Raw genomic sequence first — 18,891 nt, forward strand, 5'->3', positions numbered from 1 at the left:
TAGTCTTTGGGGAAATTATTTCCTCCTTGTGGGATGTGTTAAGACCTTTAGCCCTTCAAAGGCATTAGGTCTCCTTGCTGCCTGTGGGTCAGGGCTCTATTGCTTCAGGATGAAAAGCAGATGCTCCTGGTCCTGTGCACAAGGACTCTCCTTGGTCCAGTGAGAATGCTGCTGGGGAGGCTTTGCTTTGTTTCTGGTGTAGCTGTTGGGGCAGCTGCATGCTGGCACTTACAGTAAGGACTTTTAACCTTCTTTTAATAAAAACAAATGATCCTCAGCCATTGTGCTTGAGCTATTGACAGAAGATTTTGTTGTCATCTGTTTTTGTGAAATAATTTTTTGTTCATTCCATTCTGGTTTTGGGGAGTAGATCAGCTGGCCAGAAGGTGATTTAAAACACTCCAGCCACTTTGTAGAGAGATAATAGGATCACAACAGCATGTCCTACAGTGCTGTCTTTCTAAAAATAGATCAGCTACTTACAACAAACAAGTAACTGGTTCAGTCAACATTTATTCAGATTTTCTGGGAGACCTAAGTGCCCCAGTGGACAGGTGCTAGACAGGTTAGCCCATGTTGGGATGTCATATGAATACTCCTGTAACCCTAACCTGTGAGTATAAAATTTATCCTGGAACAGTTCGAGCTTCAAAAAACTGATTTTTCACTCTAGCTTGTTTCTTGTGCTTTCAGGTGTGTGGACTGTACATGCAAAGGCGGCCTTAGTTGCTTTTGTTGCTAGGAGAGGTCTCCATGTACTTGTGAAGTCTAGTACTGGAAGCCATCAGGCTGGTTTCTGCCATCAATAGTTTTCTCAGTGTTAAAAATCTGTGATAAGTGCTGTTGAGATATAAGTAATGACGTTGTGTAGCATTTCTTGTAAGTCTGTTGGGGAATGTTTAGAAAAAGTTTTCTTGCTACAGGAGTTTTGAGTTTCAACCAGTTTCTCTCTCTCTCTCTCTTTTTTTTTTTTTTTTTTAAATTAATTGCAGATCAGCTGGAGCGTGTGTTCCTGCGTCTCGGCCATGCAGAAACAGATGAGCAATTACAGAACATTATTTCCAAATTTCTACCCCCTGTTCTCCTCAAGCTGTCCAGCACACAGGAAGGAGTTCGCAAAAAGGTAAAGATACACTGTCCGGATCAGGGAGAAGGAAATGCCCATGATGTGTTGTGATTTGCTATGCTTGGATATTCTCTGTTGAGAAAATTACTGTTTGAGGAAAAATTATCATTACCGTAATAGAGAATTGGTTCATTACACCTGCGAGAGCTTAAACAAAACAGTCAGTGCTTGTGTCAGCACAGGCTTTGCAGATGTGTGGAGGCTGTATTTGTTTCTGCTTGAGGCCAGCTAACTGAGTTAGCCTGGGACCAGTCCATAGGGACAGTTGTCTTGGCTTCCAGGGCTGTTGCGCTTCCACCTGATGAGGGCACACGTGAAGCAAGCTTGCTTCTGTGCACAAAATACCGTGAAGCCATACTCATTCATGCCATTCACTTGGCTAATAACTGGAATAAGAGCAAGAACCACGTAATTTTGAAGATGGACTGTGATACCTACCTGAGAAAATTCACTTCCCGTGTGCAGAAGACAACTTTATCACAGAATTTATTCAGGTACCTTAATATGTACTTGAATGACCAAAACTGTTTGGTTTTTGCCTGTAACTAGACATAAGGAGCAAGGACCAAGCAGTTTTAGAGGTAGGATTTAATATGTAATTGGGGAATTCACTTTCCTGCACTAGGTTTTAGTTCTGGTTATAGGAGTGGACTGGAATGTTTTGGAGCAGAGTGCAGATGAAGTGTTGGGGATTAGTGGTGGAAAATAAGCTTTTCATAAGCCCCTCTGTCTTGTAGAAATAGGGAAATATTGTCACTGCATTTATAAGTAGATGTCAGAACCTGTAAGTAACTGTGGCATAGATTTTTCTTGAAGTTCTGCACAAAGCGTGGCCCTAAGAGTGATTACGTGAAAGTGGATCCATGGGTGTCATGCCATTCCACTGTGCTGAAGGACAGATATTCCACCTCAGATGGAGTGTTCTTCTGAATGCTTGCTTACCATTGTACTTGAAGCTGGGAAGAAAGGCGTTTAACCAGCTGGTGAAATTTCTTAGGGTATCTTTGTATGATTTTTTTCTCTAAGCTGGAATGTGTTGTCAGTTATTTTGGGGTATTGAAAGATTCAGGAAAGGGAGAGGACTAGTCTTTTGAAAATTAAATTTTAGGAGGCCTCTTGAAATCACAGAGTCTAGTTAAGGGTGTATTGTAGTAGTAGTTAATAGTTTTTGTATTAGAGTGAATAATAAAATAAAGTTTATTTCTTCTTCCTTTTAGGTCTTTAAACTATTGATTTTCATCCACACCAGATGATAATAATATAAGCAATTATAGCACTTCCATGTACTTCCTGGTATTTGTGAAATTTCATTGCAGCCGTGTAGATTACCCTGAATTCTGCCCTTGCTGTATCAGTGAAGGGCATTTGACTTTTTCAGTATTCTGTTTTCATAATAAATTCAAAATGTAGAAAGAAGGCTCCGTATGTGTTGAATTTTTTTAAATTTCATATTTTTCGCATAGCAAAATAATTCATCAGTGAGACAGAAGTGAGGGGTAGACTGTGAGTGTTTTATTCTAATTTATATCAGTGAACATTTACTATGTAATGTATAACCTGTAAGTAAATTTCTTCCAGGTGCATGTTCCCCTTTTCCATTACTTATTTTGGAACTCAGCTTGTCAACTTCTTGCTCTTATATGTTATTTAATGTAGTGGGAAAACATGCTAAATGCTAAAATTCTGCTGCCTTTTCAAATACCTGACTTTCCATTGCTAATTTTGCCTGGTGGATAACTAAGAATGTGCTTATTGTTCAACACCAGCTTAAATCATGTTAATGCATTGTAAGCAAAGTGAAAACATATTTTTTAACTTGTGCTCTCAGGTGATTGGGAAGCTGATCTAATAAAGCTGAGAAATGAAATTGAGTAAAAAGAGAAGGGCAAACTCTTTATTAACCAAATGACTCCTATTACCAGTGACTAAACTGACACCCTATGTCGTGATTGTTGTGGTTAAAAACCCATAAACCCACCACCAACAGCAATAAAAAAGTGTGTCAGTATAGTTAACCATGCTTTTAAAAATTACATAATTTTATATGAATTGACAGTGTACCTTTGATGGTAGAGATATGAGCAAATAAGAACATTTGTGTGTTGTGAGTATACTGCTAAGTGTAGAGCGTTACAGTTGTGTAAGGACTTCTTGCACCCAGCTTTAGGGGCATGATGTAGTTCACAAGTACACCAGAAGGACTGACTGTGTTCTGATTTTACTTTGGCTCCCCACACTGACTTTGTCCTCATGCTTGTACTGCTAGAATAAAAAGGGGAAATTTAATTCCATTTTTCTTCCTGTTGTCTTAATGTATTCCTTTGTTGATTTTATTGTTGCCCTTAATTTTATGACTATTAGGTCACTGTTGCTGCAACCTTCAGTAATCTGAACTCATTGCCCTCATACATTTTGGGATCTAGGATGTAGTCTAACTGTGAGCATAAGCTTGTAATGCCAATATCTTCTTAATTCATTTAGGGTAAAGGAGCCACCCGTGACAGACCACGGTTTGACAAATTAGTTAAATTTTACTCTTGTAGAAGACGTCTTCTACAAAACCGATTATCCTAGTGGTGTCACACAAGGAGCTAATCCAGGGTAAATTTATTCTGCTTCTTCAGATGAGCTCCAAGAACTGTTTTGTACTGGCAGCATTTGTGCCAGACTGGATACCTTTGTCACTTAAAATGCGTCCCATGTGAGGCCTGCAAAAACAAAAGAAGTCAAAAGTGCAGACATTTTCTTGAATCAGGTCTGAAGAGTACTACTGATGAGATCCTTAGCTCACTTATTTGACGCTAATGATGAGAGAAACAGAACATGAGCTAAACCCTCACACATATGCAAACCGTGCCACATCTTTTTTTACCAGCCACCATTGGTAATTTGAACATGTTTCTTGAGTTCTATCTTAGTTTCTGCTACTCTTTCTCAAAGAGATTTGCGCAGACAGATTTTTTTCCTCTCTAAAATACTATGAATCTGTAATGGTTGCAATAAATTTACAGCAGCACAATTTGGTAGCTGTCAGTGTTGCTTTTTTCATTAGTTTACCTCTGGTTTCAATCACACACTCGCAGTCAGCTCTTCAGTTTCTCTGGATTACAGCTGGGCATTATTTTGTTTGAGACCTAGTCATGGAACAGATGTAAAGATGATGTCTAAGAGGCTGCTCGTATGCAGCTCAGTGTACATATGGTTCTGCAGTTTCCATTACGGGCTTCAGTGACAGCAATTTAGCTGCTTTTTCAGCATACTGTGACCAAGGCAATGATTCTTCGAAAACACATGACACCCTGGCTTTTTGGCTTAAATTGCTTGAAGTGAACATGAATCTAGGACTGGCTGTGACTGATTTTGCTGGAACTGAACTGACTTAATCTAACGTCGCTTCCATTTTTTTTTGCACCACCTTTTCTGAGAATCTGGTGAAGTTTGCAAGCAAGATGCAGATGTTCAGAATGATTTCTCAGAATGGATAATTGTTCCAGAGTAGAAATTTTAGCTTTTCAATTTCCTTCATTCATTTATGATACCTGCAGCAGGAGATTTACAAATGGCACTTTGGTGATGCTAAGAAACTACCTAATGGAATTGTAGAATCATGGGATAATTCAGCTTTGGGGGGATCTTAGGAGGTCTCTAGTCCAGACTCCTATTTAAAACAGTCAATTTACAAGTTCAGTTCAGGATGAAGGTGAAGATTTTGTCAAGATGGGTCTTGGAAAACCTCTAAGGATAAAGACGGTACAAACCCTCTGGGTCCCAACCACTGTTGGATAGTCTTCATCCTGAGGGAATACTACAGTGCCCCTCTCCTGTTTCAACACAGTCTGGCCCCAGTTTTGCTTGTTTTCTGTCAGAGCCCAGGGTCATTCCCCTTGAGCAACTGCCTGTTCCCATACGCATTGCTGCTGGGGCTGTGCCTGCCCAGGCAAGACTGCACTTTGCTTTTGTCTGACATTCACAGCACTCCTGTTGACTTCTCCTCTTGTTTGAAGGATTTCAGTTCTGTAATGTTCCACTCCAAGCAGTTCTCGTACACCATTTTGATAACTTTGTTATGGGTGGGGATTTTGGGGGGGGGTCTGTTCTGTGAATTTGAGTTGTTCTGCAGCTCAGTATAGACCAGCAGTGCAGATTTACAAGCCAGAGCCAATTTTGACACATAGTAACCAAACTGTGGAGAGAACTGATCATCTTCAGTAATCCTTTTTTTCTTCTGTTGATGGATGTAATTGATTGTGGTGTGGTTTGGGAGTTCTGTGTTTTAACACTGACGTACTTTCAAGATAGTACTTTTAAGATAGTACTTTTGAGACAGTACATGATGGCTGCTGTTTTCTTACAGGTTAAATGATCTGTTAGATCAGGCCTGATTTGCAGTACTAAGCCTGCCTAATGGACTGAGCTTGATGATTGGACTCTGAAGTAACAACATTAATGATGGTTCTTCCAAGGTTTGTTTTGGTTTGTTTTGTTTTTTTTCCTGTCAGGTCATGGAGCTGCTGGTTCATCTGAATAAGCGCATCAAAAGCCGACCAAAAATTCAGCTTCCAGTAGAGACATTGCTAGTTCAGTATCAAGATCCTTCTGCGGTGTCATTTGTCACTGTAAGTGTCTGTTCTTCCAAGATTGTTTGCTGCTTTACTTTCGCAAGCAGAATATTCTTTAAAGTTCTGTCAGTTTTCCTAGCAAGTATGTAATTGTTAAGAGGCTGATGTTTTAAGAGCTTTTTTTATACTCAGTTTTATAGTCTGGTGTGGGTGAGACTTAGTTTTGTAAAGCATTTTGCTGTTTCATTGATAGAAGCTGCATTTTGCAAGCAGCCACCAGTCCTTATCCTGATATCTGCAGGATCAGAGTTCTACTTAAAACACCTTTATTTCTTTGAACACATGGTGACCTGTGTATTTATGTGGTTTTAGGGTCAGGACCTTAGCTGGGCAAGATGAAACAAAATGTTATTGTATAGATGGTGAAACTTTCATAGATTATTTTATTCAATCTAATTTAAAAAGTGAAAATAATTCTAAAGTGTTTTTCTGAAACTATAAAACAGTTTACATTTCAGTTTTAATAGGTCTGTTGCAAATCATCATATAATAAAAGTGATTAAATCATAGGGAAAATTTGTACTTTTTATTTTAATATTCAGTCCTATGTGTAGCATAAATTAAAAATATGACATCTTAGAAGTGTATGGGGAAATATTTAGACTTTAAACAGCAGTGACATACATGAAGGTCATTTTAGGTTGTCCTAAGCAAGTGGCACTATCTGTAATTCACCTTTTAGAAATGACCAATGCTTCTGTAGTGCATATGTTTTGTAGAGCAAAATGAACCATCTTGTTTAAAGACATACTTGACAAATTCTGCATTTGGCTGGACTTGGCTAAAACATCTTTTCATTCATGTGTCTCAGTGATGTATATTGCTTTGCATCATAAGGCTTCATAGCACTTTGTCCTGGTTTGAGGGGAAATGAGTTTTTCAGGAAGCTGAGGTCAAACCAATCAATGGTCAGGTTTGAATGTTGGCACTTTTAGTGGCCACTGAGGGGTTGGACACGCCTCTGAGGACACAAGGGGTTAAAAGCAAGGACTCCCAGAGGGACTTGCTCTTTCTGGCTCCGCTTTCAGGAGAGGAGCATCTTCTCCCTCCTCCCCTACCCAGGCTGGGTGAGGGAGGGGGGCCATGCGGCCGGGCTGAGGTAGGCCTGGGGCCCCAGAGGGGGGAAAGAGAGCGAAGGGGACTGGAGCTGGGCCAGCCCCATCCAGGATGGAGGGGTGGAGAACTGTGGAGGTGCCTTCCATCCCCCTGTCCCTTTCCCCCCCCCCACCATCCCCCAAGGAGAGAGACTGCTGCTTCAGAGTTTTGAACATTGGCAGCAGCCAGCAGTGAAGAAAGAGCGGGCAGAGGGGAGAGGAGAAGCTCTCGGCTGTGTAAAGAGGTGTCCGGGACCCTGCCGGGAGCCAGGAACTGTTAACCCTTTCTTGGCAGAAGGAAACTTTTTCCCAGACATTGATTCTCATGGCTAGTGGTTTCAGAAGAGAAAGAAAAACAGCCTGGGACTGAGATGATAAAGCACGATTGAAAAGAACCCTAGATGGGCAGAGATTGAAGAGGAGTGGCTTTTAAGCTGGACTTTTCTTGCATAATGTTAGCCCTAGACTGAACTCGAGTCTCTTTTGAACATAAACTGCATTTGGGTGGATGCAGCTGCCCTTGCTTTTGCTACAGTGACTGGCACTTTAGGAGTGGAGCGAGCAGAGAAGAGAGGGGGAGGGTGAGGTGGCACCCTCTGCCCTCAGGGCAGACCTGCTCCTGGAACCCCGGCCCCTGGGTAAAAAGGGGGAGAGCTCGGCATGCAAGTATCCTTAAAAGAGCCCTGTATGCAGCTTTGGCCCATGGACAGTGGTGAGAGCACTGGACATAGGAAAAGAGAGTGTCACCCTGGCAGACTTCTCTGGGTGGTGCCATGGGTGACATGGAAACACGTAAAAGGTAGACTTGTGTTTTCTGAGGAGCAGTCTGGGGTGAGAGAGAGACTCTTCTCTCCCTTGCTGAATTGAAGATTAGTTTTTTTGAGTGGTGATTGTTTGATTTAAAACCCAAGGGTTTGGTCTATGGAGGGTAACGTAGGGGGTGGAAATTGGGGGAGGAGAAAAAATGTTCTGGGAAGGTTTCATTTCTGTTTTTGTGTGTGTTTAGAGTTTTCCTTTCTATTTCTGTTCTTATGTAATGTAATAAAGTTTTGTTCTCTGTTTTCAAGTTTTAAGCTTGCTCTGCTCTGTTCTTGACCACATCTCATAGTAGCTCATTAGGAAAAACATACACTCATGGGTGCATTAACATCTGGCCAGTGCTAACCCCTGACACACTTCAACTCAAGCATCATCTACAAAGTAGTGTAGGGCACTGCAGCACTCCTCTTTGGCACTTCTTTCGGCCAGGTCATTGAGCACAGCTTTTACCGCTGCAGTTCTTGGCTGGATTTAGATGAACAGCATAACAGTTAGACAGTCTAGTATGCAGTATTGCTCTGCTGGGCTGTCCTGTCACTGGACTCTTAACTGCATTTACAGCTTTTAAATGAGATGATTTAGAAACATGTTTTCAACAGAAATTTTTTCTATGCTGCTGACTTGGTATTTATTCAATATTGTTTTCTATTTTATTTCAGAAATAGGTAAGAGAGATCATTATATTTGCTTTCTTTTAAGCTGTTGCTTAGTTGCAGATGCTTTTGGTGAAATTGGCAGTGAAAAAGGCAAACCAAAGCGAGTTTTTCGAATTTTTCGTTGTTTTTTCCACCTTTTAAAGCAGAGGCCCATCAAGACCTGCTCTGAATAGTCTGTTTGTCCACTTTAATGGTTGTCACTCTGATAAGTCTTAGACTTAAGAAATTGGTCGTACAAAACATGTGTTGTTTCCAATATCCAGTTATGTAACAGGACATACAAGAAGATGTTATGGAACACTTATTTTCCATTGCTGCAATACAGTATGCTTTTTCTATTCTTTTAGAATTTTACCATAATTTATGTTAAGATGGGATACCCTCGTCTGCCTGTGGAAAAACAGTGTGAATTGGCTCCAACCCTTCTCACTGCAATGGAAGGGAAACCTCAACCACAACAAGACAGGTATAACTATTTATTCTTGGAGCGAATTTTGTTGGTGTTGTTTTAGTAACATAATTGGTATCAGTTGTTAAAAGATTTCTTTTCCTTAGTGCTGTCTTCATTGCTTTGGATGTTCTTGGCATCTAGAATTTTTATCAGTAATTTAGTCATTTGGGTGGTACAAAAAGTACTACTAATAACGTAATAATAATGCTGTAATAATACACAGAATTGGCAGCAGCAGACTCCCCATATAAGAGGTGTGTGTTATGATGGAAGTGAAATGCCTGTCCATGTCCTTCCTGCATCTTCATCAAGTTCTGGTTTCCAACTTAAGGCCAGACCTTCAGCAGATACCCTCTGACCAGCTGCAGGAGCAGCGCTGTAGATGTCTCAGATTGGCCTCTTTAAATTGAGAGATAATGTTTCAAGTAAATAGGAATTTTAGCTAAGTTGTAATACGCAGAAAAAAAGACTGTTGGGAACTGCTGTATACTAAGAACCTCTAGAAAACTTTTACTGATGGGCCTGGTTCTTACCTACGCTGAGATGAGTTTCCAATGCGCTGGCATTGGAAAATGTTATTAAAATCATGCCTTCGTTCACTCTACATACTGTGATGGTGTAAAAGTATTTTTAAAATGACATTACCAGAAGGTCTTGCAGTAAAATGTTGCTTCCATTCATGAGATTATTGTGAAAATACTTGGAGCATGATTTTTGTCAGTTGAAAAGGCAAGTACATGAATGAGGAGAGCTTTGGAAAATCTGGCTGTACTGGTATACAACTACAAGGATGAGGCAGTCCTGGACTGTCTTTTGGGACATAATTATGTAACTGCCAAAAATCTGGACAAAGACAGTGTCATTTTATCTCTTCAAATGTCTGCATGGATGCAGATGTGTTCCATTTTAAGGACAAATCCCAATTTATTTTCTGCTTTCTGTTTTTAAGTACATCAGGTGGTAAATAGAGGCCATTGGATTGTGAATGTGTTTAACTTTTGTTAAGATTTTCTTTTTTGCTATTAAAGACCCGGTTTGTTGTAAAAGGTTTCTCTCTTGTATGTTATAAATAAACAGGTATGGTTTTTTTAAATGGTTGCAGTAAATGTAATTGTTTTTCAGCCTAATGCATCTTCTAATACCAACCCTTTTTCACATGAAATACCCTGCTGAACCACTGAAAGCAGCAGCTTCTCCGTTTAATCTTGCTGAAAAACCAAAGACTGTACAGCTGCTTTTGGACTTTATGTTGGATGTTCTTCTTATGCCTTATGGGTGAGTTGATCTTAGTGTTCTCTAGCATTGATGTGTTCTTTATGTGTGAAGCAGTACAAACTACATCCTTGGAAACTCATTTAAAGTACGCTGTTACTTCCTGGCTGGAATGAAACCAATGGAAAGGTACAAAAGAAGTTGATGATTTTAAGAACAGGATACCATCTTCCTTATTTTGCAAAACATCTCTTTTCTACTTAATTCGCTGTTACACAATTCTGTCCTTATCTTTTTTGAGATCAAAGTGAAACTATGAGACATGTAAGCTATCTGTTAAATAGGCAACCCTTTCAAGTAGAAGCCTGACAAAAATGTGTGCTCATCTTTCTGCAGATGAATTTTAAGGCTTATTCCTCTGTGGTAATAAGAAAGAATAATCTCTAAAAACTTATTCTTTCCAGGGTTGAACCTTTGAACAAGATTTGTCTTTTGTATGTCTGCAGGTGAAAAATTGCAATGATGTTGTCTTAGGATGAACACCTTTGAAAGCAAGAAGAATGTACAGACCAACTTGAATTTACTGACCATTGCTTGTTAGGAACCTTCTAGTGACTTTCTCAAAGTGTTTTTTCTGTGTCTTTGTATTGGTAGGGGAGCTTTTGCTTTGAAAGAAATTATAAATAATATTGATAGTAGAACATATTTCTATTTTTTCTGGAATAAAAGTCTCATAGGATTGGTGCCAGTATGATTTTTTTTGAGCTCATAACTCTTGCTCACCTGAGTGGAAGGTGAACTTAAATGAACTTAAAATAGCGAGCATGTGGTCTTTCTCCATGTAAATTTGTTGGAGGCCATGCTCCCCATCAGATAATTTGGGGGCCAATTCCCTTTTGTTTGAATATACAGAATTTCAGTTTTGAATGCAAGTTCTTCTGTTCATGAGTCACACTCTTCAGCTGGCCCAGGTTAGTTGCTCTTAGCTTCATCCATGGCTGTAGCTTCAACAGATGAAGTCCTTGGGCTTTCCAGTGAGACTTCACTCGCTCCCATACATAATACTCTGGCCAAGCATGAGTTTTTGAATCACATAATCATTTAGTTTGGAAGAGACCTCTGAGAAAAGACTCAGAGACACTGAAAGTAGGAGGTGAAGGTTTCAATTTTCTTTCGTAAGGTGCTAGAGAGTGTCTTGAGCTAGCCTGTGGCTCTGGATGTCTGTCTCTTAAAGTCTTGCTCCCTGAGGTGAAGCTGTTTGCTGTGGTTTACAGCTAATTAATGCTTTTTAGAACTTGGCCTGTTTGCTGCAGTAAAGCAACCAGAAAGCTTAACTGTAGGGCTTAAAGCTCATAGTAAAGTGTTTAAAGTTTTAGCTACTGAGACTTGGAATGAGTCTTGATTGTTGAGATTGTTTACTTCTTTTTGTTGCCTGTGTGCTGAATGCACATGGGAGGCTGGCTGGGGCAAAATAATTCTTGCTGGTCTCTGCACTGCAATTTTGAGGCCATTTGGCTAACTTCCAAGGATACATGGAGAGGTGAAGTGGCTTTCAAGAAAGCATGGAGGTGAGCACAGGGCGGCTGGACTAGCTGGTTTTACAAAAGAACAGGCTGGGTAGACTTTTTGTTTTTGCTTTCCTTCCCTGCCCAGTACTAAAACTGCCATTTTCCAAGACAGTATCTCATTTATTTATTTTTTATATCAGGATTTGTTTCCTGCCACTTGTGTTGCATATGCTTCATTGTTTCCCTTGTTAGGTTTGTGTTTTTGTAGAAATCATACAAATGTTATTGGGGCTTTTAGCATTAGTTTCTTGGATGTAGTACTGCATGACTGTTTACTTCTAATATAAAAGAGATAATTTTTTGTGGTTTGTAAGCTAAGAACTCTTTCTGGAAATGCCAGTGGACCTTTCCCTTTTCTAACTGAAATTTATTTTCATTTACAATGACATTGTTATGGCTCTTGCAGAATATGTTGGGATAATTGGTAGCAGAGCCTCTGATTCTGTTTTATGTTAGAGCCATGGGATTAATTGAAGAAAAATAATCATGTTGGACAAGTTACGTGTTTTTCTCAATTCCAGAATCTAATTCAGCCGGTAATGTGGATTGGAAAACGCTCTAATAAAAGTCTTTCTTTGCCTGCTTAGGTTTGTATTGAATGAATCTCAAAGTCGACAAAATGTGCCCTCAGCCCAGGGGTCTTCATCAAGTAGCACGGGAGGTCCTGGAATCCCTCAGCCACCTCCAGGGATGAGCTTTTATGCTGCCAAAAGGGTAATTGGAGATAGTCCATGGACACCAGAGCTGCTAGAACAGGTATTTAGAGCTGTGCAGCTGGTCCTTGGTGAGCTGTGGGTGGTAATAGCGATGGTTGCGGATGGAGGAATGGAGAGCCAGGGTGAAAATATGTAACTGATTCTGACCAGGTCTTTAGTTGTCCTGAGGGAATTTATTGAGGGATTTTGCATGATGCTTTAAGGAATTTTGTAGTGGTGGAGTGAGGAGGAAGGTGATTAGGAAGCAGTCATAACTGCAGCCTACCCTTGTGTTTTACTCTCAAAGGTTGCAACAGTATCCTCTGTTTCTGAGGCATCCCTTTTTAGCAGTGGTGTAACAGAGTATCCCATGTTGGCAATATTGGTGCTTTGCTGGGTATGACTTTGACAGGAGGCAAGCTAAGAAATGGAGAGCATGTGAACTTCTCTTTAAGCAAGCAGAAGCCATGATTTCAGACTGCTGAGCTACTACAGTTACTGTAACATCTTCTTTCTTGAAGTCAGTAACACTGTCTTTCCCTGATGTTGAACAGTGTAAGCTGGGGATAGTGAAGTTCATTGAAGCTGAGCAAGTGCCCGAACTTGAAGCTGTTATACACCTGGTTGTAGCCTCCAGTGATACAAGACACAGTGTTGCCACTGCAGCAGACCTTGAACTAAAGAGCAAGCAAAGGTAAGGTCTGGATGCTTGGAAAAAATGGAGTTAATATTCCTGAAACAGCTAGCTGCAATGAATGTAGTGCTCCAGAGAGGCTGTGCTTGAAGGGAGGAAGGCTGAAGGCTGTGAAGTTGCCATATATTCCCACTGGGCTGGGAATGGTGTAGTTTGCAGTCTTGCAGCTGGAAATGTCACTTGGTTCCAGAGCTGGCAGCTGTATCTATGTGGGTCTGATCATTTTTGGCACCACTTTTGAGCCATTTTCTTACCAAATCATAAAGAATAACAGTGGTTTCCACATTGCCCTCTGTAGATTATCAATTGTCAATAAGGCTTTAGTAAACGATTCCCAGAAAAGTCTTCTTTCGTTTAATTTATTAGGACAGTGAAGAGACTAATTGTGAAATGGATCATAGTCTAGAAAGTTTGGCAAGCACAAGTTGTCATTATTACTGAAACTTTTGCTCACCTGCAGTTCACCCTTCATCATCTAAAGACAGTGCTTCTGTCTTTAACTCATCAAGAGGCCAGAGTAATGGCTGTTGATACTGTTTGCTGAGACATTGACAGTGGGAGATTTGCTGGCTCATGTAGCAGGTTGGAGCAAGACAGGCCCATCTTTGAAATGTGTAGCTTCTGTAGGACTATTTAATATGGAGTCAAGTTTGTAATGTGAAACCTTGTGCAACTGAAGTCTGTACCTCAGTCATGACAGGGGAGATGATTCTATTAAGCGATGAAGCCTGATTAAGAATGCTGGTCTCTTCTTTGCTGCTTGTCTCATCTTTCCTTCTGAGTTGGTATTCTTTGCCCAGAGAGAAAAATAACTGTGTGGACCATATGTAATGCTGAATGTATTTTATGAGAAATATATGCTATTTCACAGATTACCACTGGATATTCAATTGGTAGATTACTGTGGTCTGTATGTCTTATTTCAGTGGGAGAGAAGGGAGCATGTAGGTTTCTAACAAATTGCTTTATATCATGTTGTCAGGAATTGTTAAAGTGTAATCAGTTCATATTCTTTAGCATTATATATTTTGTGGATGTGGGAAAAGTAGTTAGAAGTCAAACTGAGGAGTTCTGTGCAAATTTTGGCAATAATATGAATATGATACAAATGTTGTATTTTAAGAAGTAGTCAAAGATCAGAACCATAACATGTTGGTGTTCAATGTGGTTTTTTTCCCCTCAGTTTAATTGACTGGAACAATCCTGCTATCATCAACAAAATGTATAAAGTGTATCTTGGGGATATACCACTGAAAACCAAGGAGGTAAGATTTGCCTTCAGAGTCATCTGTCTTCTTAATTGCTGAAGAAGTAATTTTAGTTGTCTCATTTTGTTTAAAAAATGTATTTCTTAAATCTATCGCTTCCTTTGATATCTGCTTTCACTGAATATTTATGCTATTTGAATAATTTTTTTCTTTGTGCCAGTGTGTTCTGATTTGCAGCAGAAACTAATTTACTGGTGTCCAAAGATGTACTATTTCATCTCTGTTTCTGACAGGGATCTGTTCTGAAACCAGAAATGAAACGAGAGTCAGTCAGCACCCGTGTTAAATTAAAGATAGTTCCTCATCTTCTGCGGTCCCGGCAAGCTGCAGAAATGTTCCCAGCTAACATTCAGGTGATGCTTATTTTCCAAAGTTACACTTCCTAATCAGTTTGATAATACAGTTCCTCCAGTACTTAGTGGTAGGAAGTCTTGTTAATGATGACAGTGTTTAAAGAAGAAAGTGTTTGAGGAATTTGAAAGTGAAGCCAGACACTCTCTAATCTACTCCTTCCGTTTGGTCAGGTGGTATATGATGGACTCTTCGGTGCAAACACAAATGCAAAACTGAGAAGTCTGTCATTGCAGTTTGTGCATCATATTTGTATCATGTAAGTAGTTCAGAGAGCAGTCTTTTTTAGCTGTTTGCCTAGAAGCCACTGTGTTTAATAAAGATATAACTGAAATACTGAGTAATAAAACTCAGAGAAAGTAGAGGGTTTTTACTTAATCCTGAAAGCTCAGTATGCCTGTGCTTGCTTAGAATAAATTATAGTTTCTCATCTTAACACAGTTGAGAGAAGTGATACCAGAGAAGATACTTTTCAGGAATGCAAAAGATAATATTTTGTTGGTTTTTCTAATTGCAGTTGTCCAGAGAGTAAAATAAAGCCCTTAGGTCCAATGCTTTTAAATGGACTTACAAAGCTGATCAATGAATACAAAGAGGTAAGGTGAAAAATTCTTTACTGTAATTTTTGATGTGAATGCAAGCAAAAGATAAATAAACTTATGACAGAAACTGATGCATCTTTTTTTCTGTGTTTGCTTGAGAGCCTGCCAGAGGATACCTTTTGAGAATTTTTGTTGGCAGAGAAGCAAGTATTTTAAAATGCTTTATAGGAAAACTGTTTTATTTATTTAACACCTATAGATATGTGCTTGGGCACCAATTGGAAAATCTCAGGAAACAGTGGTGTTAGTAATATAAAGAGAGCACACAAGGTCTTCAACTCTGGATGTGTATCCCATTGGGTTAAGCATCTGTATAGGCCTGCTTGTTATACATTCCATCCTATCTGTCCCCAGGGGTTGCTATTGCTATGGGCTTGTTACCAAAGAGAATTGCAAATGCCAGTCTGGCCTGTCAAGGTTTTTCCAGTGCCAAAATCAAATGTCAGAAGTGAAATTCCCCATGATACTCCTACATGTACCTTAGAAAGGGTGGATGTTGCATATCACCTCTTCTGCAGCTTTGAATATCACCTCGTGGCCTGAGTTGGCATTTGAGTGCATGAAACACCCTGCCATTGGGAAGGGAATGAAAAAGGAGGAAGTAAGCCCCTGTGTGTATATGTGCTGTGTTGGTCATGCACAGGATGATGCATTGTGCAAACAGCTTCCTTTTCTTTTACAGCACTTGTCAGAGCTAGTGGAAGATTTCCGTGTCTTTGCTACTGTTTCATGTACTCACTGGATCTCCTTATTTGTTTTTCTTGAACTACAATGCAGTTAGCTGACCAGAAGAGGGATTTACATTTTGCCACAAGTTGCAGTTTCTCTGTTTCGTAGACAAAAGTGTGCTCCCTCTGTTTCTATATAATGTTTTTATTTTTGGATAGAAATATTTTACATTTTAGGATTCTTTTTCCATGAAAGTCTGCTTGAGCAACTTAAAGACAGAATTTAAAGTAAATGTTTATTTATAAAAGACACACCTGTATGTATTTCTAGTTTTGCTAAATTCTGTGTATTGTTTTATTATTCAAGGATTCAAAACTGCTATCAATGGCATATTCAGCGGTTGGAAAGCTCTCCAGGTAACTGCGGTGTCATTTAAGCAACGGGACATTGAATAACTTTTCCAGAGTAATCAGTTAATGTATCAGCAGCAAGCTTTATGCCACTTGCCAATTTTGCAGTTGAGTGCACAATGCAGAGAAAAGCGTTCTTCTTGTGACAGCTGCAGAGATGTAAAAAGAAATATGTTTTTAGCTTATAGCTTCTCTAGCAGTGATTAATGGCAGCTCATTAATTAAGCACAGAATTTAAGAAATGGTTCCACATTCTGGATTGCCAGAAATTCAAATTTAAGGAATGTACAGCAAAGACCAGAGTGCATAACACTAGGCAAGTGGTATGTTCAGTCATGTGCTGGTAATCTAAGTGGTTGTCCATAAAATGTATCACTTTCCAAACCCTGTTAAGGGAGGGAGAATATGCTGCTTTATGGTGGATATGGCTAAGATAGAGCAAACTTTCTAATTGTTTGACACTTAAAATTTGGAATGAGGGGAAAACCAATGAAATGTGAAGCATTTTAATTTAAAAAAAAAGGCTTCATGGATTAAAATATCTTGTTTCAGCCGAATGCCTCAGCTCTTTACGAAGGATATAGCGCTGGTACAGCAGTTTTTTGAAGCCTTATGTAAGGTGGGTACTGATGGGGCTTTGAGAAGTCATTATTGTTTTCTTCTGATTTGCTCAATTCTTGACACTACACACTGTAAAATGAAAACTCTTGGTTTTTACTGCAGGAAGATGCTGATACTAGGCTTGCCATTCAAGAGGCATTATCTATGATGGTTGGAGCATATAGTAACTTGGAAGGAGCCCAGCGTACCCTGATGGAAGCTCTTGTAGCTTCTTATTTAATAAAGGTATTTTCAGTGTAGTTGAAATCACATACCTTAAAAAAAGAGCAATTAATTGTCTTCCTATTTCCTGACACTTCCTGTTAGATACTTCTGGAGCATATCTTCCTTTTCTTGCTGAATGTATTGGCCTGTCTAGGAGAAGGCAGGGTATGTATGCTCTGATAAAATGTTTTTAATGTGGCTTGGTGAGTGCAAGGAAGGTAATACTGCAGTTCTCTATTTGTGTTCTGTTTAGCAAAAAACCAAATCCATTGCAATTGCATTGTACGTTTCTCATAGTTTTCTCCTTAGAAAACTTTGAGAAGTAAATGCTTCAAGGACAGTCTTCTGAAACACTTTGGGACATTGAGAGTTTGGTAGAAAGGATCATTCACTGCTAAGTGGGGTTTCAGCAGGCTGTGTGATATCTGATATAAGGCACCTGTGAACCTCCCCAGGCCCTCAGTGAGATGCTGGTCTAGACTAAACCAGGCTTGACTTACTCATACTTTTAGTACCTTGTTTGTGTTCAGAATACAACAGAAGTCTGGATTTTCAGAAGGAGTGAGTGTTGTGTGCTCTGTGTTTGCATGGCTACCCAGGCTGACTGTGGAGATGTATGTATTTCTAGTGTAAGGGATAATTTTCATGCTGATAACTCCTTTACTCAAGGGATCTAAATCTCCAGGAAGTATCTTTTTTGAGACTATCTGTACCTTACAGACAGAATGACCACCTAAAACTGATGTTTCTTTCACAACTCTGGCTATGCTGCTCCTAAGCATAGCTCTGTTTTCTGTGGAGAGATGATATAGGTCAGTTTCATTTCAAAACTGCCTGGATAGAGCAGTTCAGTTTTTCAAGAATTGGTATGATTCCCCAAAGTGTGCATGTGTTTAATTGAACATTTAATTCCCCACTTGTGTATATATGACAAGTTTGCTTTTCTTTGCCCTATCTCCTGCCATTTGAAGTGTAAGAATGAACAGTGTCTCAAAATGTCTAAACTTTTTGAATCATGTTGAAACCAGAGATCAAAACAAATGACTGATGATTTACAAGTGGTGAGTGAAAATCATTACTGTTTTAATTTAAAACTCAACCCTATGTTTGTGTCTTTTCCCTTCAAGCCTGAAGTTCAAGTACGTCAAGTGGCTGTAAAATTTGCTAGCACAGTGTTCCCTCCAGATCATATCCCTTCCAGATACTTACTCCTGTTAGCTGCAGGAGACCCGTAAGTTGTTTTCCTTCATAAATTATTTTCTTATATATATATATGCATGCATATGCACAGACACATATATATACATTCATTATGTATTTGGATTAAATAGGAATACATGTATCTGTGTGTGTGCAAGTTCATGCATAAATAACTCAAGTAGATTAAATATGGTAATTTGGAAATCAGACTTCACATTCTTGATATTCCTGTGGAGAACTGTTCCTGTACTCAGTGACTGTCTTCAGATTGCTTTTCTTATTTCACGTGAACTGCAGTCACTCATGCACTTCATATTAATGATCAGTTACAATTGCAAAAGTAAAAATGCATTAACTGAAATCACTTTTACAGGGTGTAGAAATTATTTTTTCCTGGCAAATTCTATCAGTCCATTTTTAGCTTGTATTTGCAGAGAGTTGAGTATGCAATTTTGAGAGCTGCCATTCTCTGCTAGGAGTAGGTGACTTGTTAAATTACAGTAGTCACTTCATTTGCAGCTTTCTGTTACTGCAGTGTAAATTGTGGGGGTTTTTTTCCAACTTACTTTAATTGCTAAATTTTGATGAGAATAGCTATTATGTAACCAAGGAAAGCTAAACAACCAGCTCTG

General features: G+C 39.4%; 1 protein-coding gene across 6 annotated transcripts in view; it reads left to right on the plus strand.

The window, feature by feature from the left end:
* Positions 1 to 18,891, plus strand: part of ECPAS (Ecm29 proteasome adaptor and scaffold) — a 61,527-nt gene that overhangs the window by 6,456 nt on the left and 36,180 nt on the right. For 4 of the 6 annotated variants that reach the window (XM_063424012.1, XM_063424016.1, XM_063424013.1 and 1 more), the window contains exons 2-15: positions 993 to 1,123; positions 5,626 to 5,742; positions 8,662 to 8,780; positions 9,888 to 10,040; positions 12,133 to 12,301; positions 12,795 to 12,934; positions 14,118 to 14,199; positions 14,436 to 14,555; positions 14,727 to 14,812; positions 15,071 to 15,149; positions 16,191 to 16,240; positions 16,787 to 16,853; positions 16,958 to 17,080; positions 18,187 to 18,290. In XM_063424012.1, coding sequence (XP_063280082.1) covers positions 993 to 1,123; positions 5,626 to 5,742; positions 8,662 to 8,780; positions 9,888 to 10,040; positions 12,133 to 12,301; positions 12,795 to 12,934; positions 14,118 to 14,199; positions 14,436 to 14,555; positions 14,727 to 14,812; positions 15,071 to 15,149; positions 16,191 to 16,240; positions 16,787 to 16,853; positions 16,958 to 17,080; positions 18,187 to 18,290 — 1,540 coding nt within the window. Of the gene's footprint in view, positions 1 to 767; positions 880 to 992; positions 1,124 to 1,424; positions 1,621 to 5,625; positions 5,743 to 8,661; positions 8,781 to 9,887; positions 10,041 to 12,132; positions 12,302 to 12,794; positions 12,935 to 14,117; positions 14,200 to 14,435; positions 14,556 to 14,726; positions 14,813 to 15,070; positions 15,150 to 16,190; positions 16,241 to 16,786; positions 16,854 to 16,957; positions 17,081 to 18,186; positions 18,291 to 18,891 lie in introns of those variants that run through there. The other 2 variants (XM_063424017.1, XM_063424018.1) reach the window with 2 other exon arrangements.

This window comes from Prinia subflava, chromosome Z, assembly GCF_021018805.1.
Source record: "Prinia subflava isolate CZ2003 ecotype Zambia chromosome Z, Cam_Psub_1.2, whole genome shotgun sequence".
Lineage (NCBI taxonomy): Eukaryota > Metazoa > Chordata > Aves > Passeriformes > Cisticolidae > Prinia > Prinia subflava.